The sequence below is a fragment of the Myotis daubentonii genome, chromosome 6 (assembly GCF_963259705.1).
Source record: "Myotis daubentonii chromosome 6, mMyoDau2.1, whole genome shotgun sequence".
In the NCBI taxonomy this organism is placed as follows: domain Eukaryota; kingdom Metazoa; phylum Chordata; class Mammalia; order Chiroptera; family Vespertilionidae; genus Myotis; species Myotis daubentonii.
Genome location: NC_081845.1, coordinates 675,308 through 685,529, shown reverse-complemented (window position 1 = coordinate 685,529; position 10,222 = coordinate 675,308). Strand labels below are relative to the sequence as shown.

Genomic DNA, 10,222 nt, shown 5'->3' with positions numbered 1-10,222 from the left:
CATGAGCCCACGCGAGCCCAGAACCGAGCAGGCCTGACCGCGGCCCAGGACGGTGCGGGGGGCTGGCGGGCATCGGGGCACAGGGGCCGGGGCACAGGGGAGGCGGCTGCGGGTGTGGCAGGTGTGAAGAGACGCCCCACAGGCCGCGAGCCCGAGTCTTAGAAGAGAGGCCCACGCACCGGGGGACAAGCAGTGCGGAGCGCAGACCCGCCGGGCAGTCCTGCCGGCCCTCAGCAGGAGGACGGTGTGAATGGGGGACCGGGGACCCCCCCCCACCGCCGGTCATGGCGAGACCTGCCAGCCCCTCCTGTGATGAGCAGGTTACCGGGAGCACAGAGGGGCCGAAGCAGCCAGGGCCTTTCGTGGATCCGGCGTCACCTGCCAACAGGACCTGCGGGGCCCCCCCACCCGCCCGAAGGAGGCGCAGGGATTCTGGGCCCAGGCAAACCCCGAACAGCAGAGCCCGAGGCCCTCGGCAGACCGCCGGGGCCCAGCCCACGGTGACTCAGAGACGGCGGCCAATCCTGGGTTTATTCACCTGAGGCGGACGTGGGGGTCTCGTCCCCCCCAGTTGCCCGCAGGGTCCGGCCGCCGAGCCCCGAGGAAGACGCTTTCAGGGACGGGAGCAGGACCGCGTGGCCACCCGGGGGCGGCAGACGCCCGGGCGAGTCCGTGTCTGGGGCGGCTCGTGAGGCCCCACAGCTCGAGTTCTCCGGTGTCTGACGGGGCGGGAGGCGCCCGGGGCTCGGGGACCCTCGGCCCAGCCTGGCACCTGCTCCTCCCTCCACTCCGGGGCGACGGCCACTTTTCCAAGCGGAACTTCAGGCCACAAATGGGCAACAACATGGGAGAACCCACATCCGCATAAGAAACAGGCGAACACGCTGGACTTTGTCCTCGGCACTGGGAGGCCCCTCCGAGCCTGTCACACCCTCCCCCCAACCCTGTTCCTCAGGAGGACGGCTTCCGGAACACAGGTCAGGTTGCCTGGCCTCACACGGGGTCATGACCTTCAGCGCAGCGGGTTCACACCAGGGTCATGACCTCCAGCGCAGCGGGCTCACACCAGGGTCATGACCTTCAGCGCAGTGGGCTGGAACCGGCAGATCTTCTTCTTCAGGGCCTTGGAGGCCTTGATGCGGCAGAGCTTGGGCACCGGGGACAGGGGTGGCTGGGAGCCAGGGGTGCGCAGGGGCTGTGGGGGGCTCGTCCTAGGCCAGGCCGGCCGGCCCCTCACGTCCTGGACTCCGCCCTCCGCGTCGCTGCCTCTGGACTCCCGGTCCCCGAAGCGGCCGGCCGTGTGGCCGCTGGCCCTGTCCGCGCTGGTCGCGGTGGCGGGGGAGTGGAAGAGGGAGGCACACGCGGCCGCGTGCTCAGAGCCAGACTCGCTCCTGGCCTGCGGGTGCCTGTGGGGCGGCCTGAGCCGGGCCCGGGAGCACGCAGGCCGCGGGCCACCCCCTCTCCGCGAGGCCGGCCTTGGGGGCCCCAGACCAGGGCCCTGGGCGCCAGGCAGGCGGGCCCGGGCTGAGATCTCCACGGACGACCGCCACCTGCGCTGCCGCTGCCGGGCCGCCCTGCTGGCCACCCCAGGGGCCTCCTCCCGGGGGAACAAGGCCTGGGCGGACGCCCCGTGGCCTTCCCGGCGGGCCACCAGCAGGGGGACGAGGAGGGACACTGGGTAGAGGCTGCACTCGGAGCAGGACCGGCCGGGAGCCCCCCTGGCCTGGGAAGGCCTTCTCTGAAGTCCAGCGCCCCATGTGGGGGGCAGCAGGGGGGCCAGGACGGCGGCCCCAGGTGGCGGCTGCCTCCCCGGCCTCGGTGCCCTGTTGCTGGCTCCCCTCCCCATCTTCACAGCCTTTGTGGTGGGGAGGCCAGGCTTCTGGCCCGTTCGCAGCCCCACTGGGGCAGCGCTGCAGACGACAGAATGGGGGTGCACACAGGGCCCCAGGCCCATCCTGGTGGACAGCCTGGCTGTGCCCTCCCGGCTGGTAGGAGTGGCCTGCAGAGCCCGGGGCGCACCCCCCAGCTGAGTGGAGCCCGGAATGATCCCCGCATGGACGCAGCTACGGGGGGGTTTCTGTCCCTCCTCCGGAAGGGGGGGTGGGGGGCTCCCACAGGGCGCAGGTCCCCACTGCTCAAGGCTATTCCCACCCGTGTCCCTCCTCAGAGCCCCCCCTCCCACGTCTGCTCTTCTTGGGGAGCAGGTCAGCCCCCCTGGGTGACGCTCAGTCTCTGCTCTCTGGGCTGGGGGTCCCTGCTCACCCACATGGCCCCTTGGGGTGCCCCCTAGGCCCCGCCGTCCAAGCAGCTTGTCTATGTAGGCTCGGGCTGCGCCAGCCTCGGGGATCGGTCCCGTCCGGATGGGGCGTGGCCCTGAGTGGCCGGGAAGGGACTGGCTGGAGGGCTGCGGGGGGCTGTCCCTCTGAGGGGTCTCCGTGGGCAGAGCGAAGAGGGGGCTCTGCAGAGCCACCGCGTGCAGGGGGCTGGGGTACAGGTACACCTCCCTGCCCCCCTTGGACACCAGGTCACGCTGGTACGTGGGGTCCAGCCTGAGGGGCAGGGGGCCTAGCCCGCGGCGGAGAAGCAGCGTGGACACGGCGTCGACGCCGGCCGTCGGGGGCCCCGCCCCGGCCAGGGGGGCTCTCTCGAGGTCACCTGGGAACGAGAGAGGAGGGGTCCGGGAGGAAGGGAAAGCGCTGGCACGCCTGTCCCGCCGACAGCCCACCCTCACGGCGCAGGTCTCCCCCCGCGGGGGCCCCTCGTGCACACGGGTCCCCTGCCGGCTCCAGCCTCCCCTCAGAGCGACCGACGCGTTTTATTGCAACAGCCCCACCCCAGGGGGCGAAGTGGGTGTTTGACTCCCACCTCCACCCCAGCCCAAGCTGCTACAGGGAATGGGAAGCCGCCCGAAGGGAGGTGCCCCCCCCCACAGGCGCCCGCTGTGCTCGCCTCCCACCGCCTGGATGGGACCCCCACCTTCCCGGCTCTCCCGTACCTGTGGACACGGGCCTGGGCCGTGAGGGGCCCGCACCGTCCTCGGTGGCCTGAAGTCCCCCCGCGGGCAGGGGCACCCCGCACATGGTGGTGCCATCGGCCGACCAGGGCCGGCCGTCCCCTGCGCTGGTCCTGGCCTGCGGGGCGCTGGGCAGCAAAGCGCCCAGGGAGGAGGACAGGCGATCGCTGCACACGGATGTGCAGGAGGCAGACAGGGAGCAGGAGCCGCCGTCGCTCATCTCGTAGAAGCCTGGGCGGGCAGACAGGAGGTCCGTGCAGGGCGTGGGTCTGGGTGTGTGTGGGTCTGGTGTGTGTGTGTGTGTGTGTGTGTGTGTGTGTGTGTATGGTGTGTGTATATATGTGTGGTGTGTGTATGGGTGTGTGAGCGTATGTATGTGTGTGTGTATGTATGGGTAGGCGTATATGTGTGTGGTGGCGTGTATGGGGATGTGTGAATATATGCGTATGCATACATATGTGTATATGCGAGGCACATATATATTATATACGTGACATATATGTAGCAGTGCATGAGCTCACACATATGCACACGTGTACACACATGTTTGTGTACACAGGCGCATGCATTTCTGTTACCATGTGTGTCGATATGCGCACACACATTTCACATACGTGTCTGTGCATACACATGTGTATGCATGTGTGCCTGCGTCTGTGTGTGTGCGTGCACACGCACAAATGTGCCTGCTTTCTCTGTGTGCAGTGTGTCTATGTGTACACACACATGTGCCTATGCCTGTGTGTGGCGTGTACCTGAGCTGGGCCGACTGTCGCCGTCGGGGCCCTCGGTGGACGTCCTGCACACGTCGAGCTGCAGCTCGCTGATCTGCTGGTCCAGTTGGTCCAAGTGGGTTTTCAGGCCGAGGTCCTGGCATCTCAGCCGGTTCTAGCACAGGAAAGAGCACAGACACTGGGACGCCACGGCCGTGTCCATCACGGACACAGGTTAAGCCTGAGGCCCCCCGAGCCCCGCGCATCCTCACCCTGCAAGCAATCCGCCCGCTCACAGGAGAGAAAGGCCACTGGCCCCCACCCCTTCGTGGTTTCCTCCTGATCGTAGCCTTATCAGCCATGGTCAACTGGACACTTTATACACACACACATAGACTCACACTCACACAGACACACACATACATACACACAGAGATACACACATAGACTCACACTCACACACACACACACACACATACATACACACACAGACTCAGACACACAGACACACACACACAGATACACACACACCTACACTCAGATACACACACACATACACACATACACACTCACACACACACACAGACACACACATACACATATACATATTTCAGAGAGAAAGGGGAGGGAGCGACAGAAACATTAATGATGAGAGAGAATCACTGATTGGCTGCCTCCTGCACGCCCCGCACTGGGGATGGAGTCTGCACATGGGCATGTGCCCTGACCGGGAATCGAACCTGGGACCCTTCAGTCCACAGGATGACGCTCTATCCACTGAGCCAAACCATCCAGGGCTCATACAGACAGAGTGACTCCGCCCGTGAGTGAGATCAGGAGCCGACAGCACAGAGACGCCCAGTGGCCGGCACCGCACGCAGATTCCCACCTGCTGTCTGGTTCTTTGCACATATTGTACATACAGCACATTAAGTAATACACATATAGTACACATACGTGTATATCAATAACACACATGGTACACATGTGTATATTGCACCACACACAAAGCACACATAGGAGTGTATCTTATATAATACATAGCACATGTGCATATTATATGTGTGATACATAAGTGTTTATATAATACATGTGGGCATGCCACATAATATACACGTGTACATTTTATAGAACATACACTACATGCCTGTGGATAGTGCTCAAAACACATCCACAGTGTTCGCACACAAATGTGTATATTACACAATATGCATATACACACGTGTGCGGTACATGTGACACAGCCATGTTATATACCGCACGGCACATGCGTGTGACGAGTGCTTATCATGCATGTACACACGTGCCACCAAGTGCAGGTGAACCACCTGCCCTGACTGTTTAATAAACGCTGATTTCTCCTTTCAGTGGCAGAACCTCGCTGTGTTCAGGGTCTGCTGCACACGCTTCTTGTTTTGACTAACGATTCATTTTAAGGAAAATAATTAACGAACGTAATTATGTGGTGCGTCCTGTTCAAGGAAATCATTAATTGTGTTTTGATTTCACCCAGGAAATGAGGAAATCCCGGCTCAGGACCTCGCTCCGGTGCCTTCCGCCCCGGGAACGCAGCGGCGCGAGGAGGCGGCCGCGGGAGGAGCGGGCCCAACCACCGTAGGCTCCCAGGGGTCAGGCGGGCGCAGAGTCTGACAGCCCCCGGGCCAGGCCCACCGGACGGCTCCCAGGAGTGGGGGGGTGCCGCATGAATGCAGATTCCCGGGCCCCTGCCACCCAGGGGCCGGATCCCAGGCCAGCCTGCATGCTTGGCCACACACCACAAACGGCCGGGAGACGCCTCCCGGGGCCACCACTGGACACACCTGGGGCTCACCCTCCTCTGCAGGCCACTCACAGGGAGGGGACAGCTGCCCGGGCTTGGTCTGTGCCCTTCAGGTGCCCTGTGGGTGGGCCGCGTCACCCTCCCCCTGTCACCCTCTCACGGTCCCTCAATCAGTAGCAAAGGCCGGGGCCCAGGTTAGCCTCCTGGACGGCAGGCAGGAGCCACCAGGGTCCGGCCGGCGGCCGCACCCTCCCTGTGACCTTGAGCTCAGGCCTCCCCGGAGGGCTCAGGGGTCAGGCCCAGGGCCCTGCACGCAGCTGGCCCCGCGCTGCGCCTTGTGCAGCTGCCCGGACACTCGGGACAAGCCGGGACCCGCAGCCTCAACCCTGGGGAATTCCTAGGGAACCTCTCAGGCAGGGCCGGCCGCCCCCACCTGCCGCCCGAGGGCACGCCTCCTGCTGGGCGCGGAGCCTCCCGCCTCCTGGGCAGCCCAGTGTCTCCAGCCGCCTCCTCTGGGGCGGAAGCAGGTGAGCACAGGCTGCCCAGACAGCGTGACTGCTTGGGTCAGAGGTCACGGGCTTCAGCCACAGGGAGCGGCGAACCCTGAAATCTCCTCTCCGTGGCACATCAGGGCGCTCACTGCCCAGTGCGCACTGACCGCGCCGAGGGCACCCTCCCGTGACTTCGGACGCAGCGCCTGGTGAGTGTGGATGCGAAGGCAGCCTGTCAGCCAGGAAGCCCTGCAGGGTAAGGTGCTGCCGTCAGTAGGTCCGGTCGGTCCACACCCTCCTCCTGCCTTCACACCGGCTGGTGAGCCCGGCCGGGTGGGCGTGGCAGGGCGTGTGCATGTGCGTGTGTGTGCGCGCACGTGTGTGTGAGCGTGTACCCACGTGTGCACACGCAGGGGTTAACTGGGAGTGGCTGGCGGGTGGCGGCCGGGACGGAGTCTGGCTGTACTCTGCACCCCAGGGCGAGGACACTCCTGTTTGTCCCCGTGCTCGCGCTGGGCTGATGTCACAGTCAGTCTTCTCTTCGGATCACGTAATCCGTTCCGAGAACAAAGTCCCAAGACAAAGTCTGCGTGTTCCTTCTGGCCCCCACATTAAAAAACTGAAACAAAAGAACCTGTTTGATCCTCTCCTCCAAAGGCTGCGGGTAATTAAAGGCTGGCGCGCACCAGCTGATTTGTTACTGAACGTTAATCATCAACTTGTGCGCCCCCCTCCCTCCCTCCGACCGCCTCCCCTCCCAGCACAGCTCAGGGCACCCCCTCTGCGGCTGCTGTGTGCGCCCCGCGCTCACGGGCAAGGTACGATGGTCCGGCCGCTGGGCCCACAGGGAAGGCTGCCGAGTGAGGTGTCTGCAGGGAGGGGAGACCCCAGGGTCCTGGGGCGGACACAGGCCTCCCTGCCCCGGGACCCGGCTGTAACCAGTCAGTCATGACCCAGCCCAGAGCCACGGGGCTTCGTGGCTACTTTGTAAGGAAAGCGACTTCTACCCAGGGCCTCTCCGCTTTCCCTTAGAAACAGGAGCACTGCAAACACCTGCAAACCTCACAGCCCAGAGGAGCTGTCAGGCCACAGAGGACCTGGGGGGTCACCAGGCCGAGACCCCCCCAGAGGACACGCCTCTCTCTGCAAGTCGGGGCGCACCCACGCGGGCTCTCCCCAACCTGTGGTTACAATAACACGACCCCATGCAACCCCAGCACCTTCCTGGGGCCCCTGGGGGTGCGCTTCGCACGCAGGTACTTCCGGCCCAGAACCTGCGGCAGGAGAAGCGGGTGCGGACCGATCCCAGAACCTCTCAGACCCGAGCCCACGCGTTCTCCCCAGGACGGCGCGAAGCTCAAGCCCAGGAATGCGCCCCTGTCCGCGGGGAGCAGCGCGCCGTCCGGCAGCTTCCTGGATCCGGAGGGGTCCCCGCGCCCCGCGCCCCGCGCCCCGCGCCCCGCCCCGCGCTCCTTACCAGCTGCTCCTGCAGCGCCACCAGCACCGCCTCCAGCCGCTCGTGGGCGCGGGGCGCGCGGGGGGCGGCGGGCGCGGGCGGGGGGTGCGAGGCCAGGGCAGCCCGCACGGCAGCCTGCTGCCTGGCGCGCAGCCCCCGCAGCTCCTGCAGCCCCGCGAGCGCCGCCAGCAGCCGGGCGCGCACCCTGCGGCGGTCCCAGCCCGCAGGCCCGGGGTCGCGGGGCGCCCACATCCCTCGCTTCCGCGCCCAAAGCCTCCGCAGCCTCCCCGGCCTCCCGGGGGCGGCGCCCGGCCTCTCCCCGCCCCGCCCGCAGGTCGCCCAGGTGGGGTGGGGCCTATGGCCAGGAGGGCGGCCTCTCTGCACCGCCCCAGGTCATGGCCGCCGGGCCCTCCCAGGGGCGGGGAGGGGACGGGAGGGAGGGAAGTGGAGCAAACATGTGAAAGCGCTAACTTGTTAGAAAGACACTCCAGGCACAGAGTCGCTGGGGTGGGAACTGTCTCCGCTGGAACCTGTGGGTTTGGAAGGCACCTCGCCCGGCCTCTGTGCTGTGGAACCCTCGCTGGTCTTTGAAAGGGCGGCCTCCTTGCGCCGTGGTGGGCAGACCAGGAGGCCTTTGCTGACGCGCACAGCTCCGTGGCTCGCGGTCTGTCCACGCGGTTGTCACTGTGACCGACCATTTCAATCGGGACCCCGGGCAGCAGGGTGAGCGCGTGCCCTGGCGGCAGGCAGAGCCCTCAGCCGGACCGGTGGCACGGGTGGGAGGCCCCCGGGCACAGAGCTCGGGGTTCATGGGCTCTGCGCCCAGACTTCACGCCTGTCCCTTCGGCCCCGCCCTCCCGCTCAGCCACCTGTGCACCTGGGGGCGACTGGCGACCCGGTGGCTGACAATGTCCTGAGAGTGAACCGGAGGCCTGATGACCGAGAGTCCGGGTGCCGTGAGGCCCCACAGGCGGGCAGGGTGCACCTCGACCCCCTGCCCCTCCCTTTGCTCACGTCGAACCAGCTACCTGTGCTAAGGCGCTAGGTCAGGTCCCCAATGGCAGTCACCCCCACTCCCTGGCTGCACCCCCATTTCTAAACTATCCGTTGGGACATTGCATGAACGTAGCTCCTACGGTAAGGTCTCTGTGACCGGCTCCTCTCACTGAGCGCGTTTCCCAGGTCCGCCCACCTATTTCCTTCTTTGTTGGTGAGTGATATTCCTCGTGTGAATAGAGCACTTTATTCCTCCTCCGCTCCCTGTCGGACGGGGTCTCGGCTCCGTGGCCGGTAGGAATGATGCCGCTGGGACATCCATGTTACCATGGGGACATATGTTGTCATTTCTCTTGGGTCTCCGCCTGCGAGTGGAACTGCTGGGCCACAGGGAACTCTGTGTGTGACTGTATGAAGAACTGGCAGCTGCTTTCGAAAGTCTGACCCCCCCAGCGCTGCCTGAAGGCCCTGCCTCCCCACATCTGCCCACAGCTGTCGCGGCTCTAGCACCCCGGGGAGTGAGGTGGCGTCTCGCTGTGGTTTTGCCAGGCGCCTCCCCGTGGCTAATGCTCTGGCTGATGCGTGGAGGAGAGCGGGCCCGATGAGGACCGGGGTGCACGGGGCACGGCCATGTGAGGGCCCAGGGGGCGGACAGCTGTCTACTGACCGCTGCCCAGGTCACTCGCTCCTGGACGCAGCGCCCGGTCACCACCAAGCAGCCTGTCACTCATCTGCTCTACACGCTGCGTGGTCCCAGCCCCGCTCAGGGAGGCCACGTGCGCTCGGGTGGGCTGGGAGGCGCTCTGCCATCCGACCCTCCTCCGTCCGACCCTCCTCCGTCCGACCCCTCTCGCTCCTCCCATCCGACTCCTCCTGGCCCCTCCTCAGCCTCCCCCGACCGCCGGCCCCCCCCCTCCCTCGCGCAGTCGCCTTGCAGTCTCTCCAGTGCCCGGGACCTGTGCCGGGCGGGCCTGCAGCTGGAAGGCGCGATGGACTTCTGCTCGGTCCCCGCTCCCCGCGTCCTCCTCCAGGCCTCCCTTTCCCACCAGGTCCGTGGGCGCTGCAGGGTCCCGGGCCTCCTCACCTTTGGAACACCGTTCGCAGCTGACACCTGCTCGCACCGCTGTAGTCGCCTCCTTAAGGTGGTTAGGATTCCTCGCGTGCCTCCCCTGGGCTGCGGGCTGGGTGAGGAGAGGCGGCTGCTCTCACAGGACGCAGCTCCGCGCGGATGGAGGGCTGCTCGCTCACAGCAGCTGCCGGAAGCCGGCTTGTGGGGCTCACCAGCGGAGGCCGGCGGAGGGGCTTGGGCGAGCGGTTCGGCCGCTTCTCTCGATCGTCACTAAACGCACGTCTGGCTCCTCGCGGGGAGCTCGCTGCGTGTGCAGGTGACTGCGTTCTCCTCGCAGTTTGACGCCCTACCTCTGCGTGGGGACCTGCCTGACACTTGTCCACGTGTGGGCTCCTGCGGCCGGTTCAGCTCACCCCCGGCAGCCGGCCGCTCCCCTTGCTGGCCAGTGGGCCCCTGCAGACCCTCCCTGCGGGCGCCGGCCCACAGCTGCCCCGGTGCCCGGCTCAGGGGCTGGCTTGCTGCCCTTCACCGGCTTTGAGGGCAGGAGACAGCCACGCCGCGGCCCCCAGGAATCGGGGAGGGAACCCTGCGGGTGCTGACGACGCACAGGCTTGCTCTGCGCACAGGAGAGACGTGTCTTTCAGGAGGCGTTGCCTCGAGTTACAACCGCGGACGCAACAACTGGACAGAGTTTCCAGGAGAAG

At 65.8% G+C, this 10,222-nt stretch overlaps 1 protein-coding gene across 1 annotated transcript; it reads right to left on the bottom strand.

The window, feature by feature from the left end:
* Positions 1-521: 521 nt before the first annotated feature.
* Positions 522-7,784, bottom strand: DACT2 (dishevelled binding antagonist of beta catenin 2). Its single transcript, XM_059699816.1, has 4 exons — positions 7,475-7,784; positions 3,769-3,901; positions 2,996-3,244; positions 522-2,655 (listed from the first exon to the last, which is right to left on the bottom strand). Exons 1-4 carry the CDS (start codon positions 7,703-7,705, stop codon positions 1,061-1,063), a joined length of 2,208 nt encoding a protein of 735 aa, XP_059555799.1. The 5' UTR covers positions 7,706-7,784; the 3' UTR covers positions 522-1,060.
* Positions 7,785-10,222: the final 2,438 nt, after the last annotated feature.

Coding starts and splice junctions, on each gene's coding strand:
- DACT2 (XM_059699816.1), bottom strand. CDS start 7,705: ATGTGGGCGCCCCGCGACCCCGGGCCTGCGGGCTGGGACCGCCGCAGG. Junction 3,902..7,474: donor TGGCGCTGCAGGAGCAGCTG/GTAAGGAGCGCG, acceptor TTCCTGTGCTAG/AACCGGCTGAGATGCCAGGA. Junction 2,656..2,995: donor GCCCAGGCCCGTGTCCACAG/GTACGGGAGAGC, acceptor TCTCGTTCCCAG/GTGACCTCGAGAGAGCCCCC.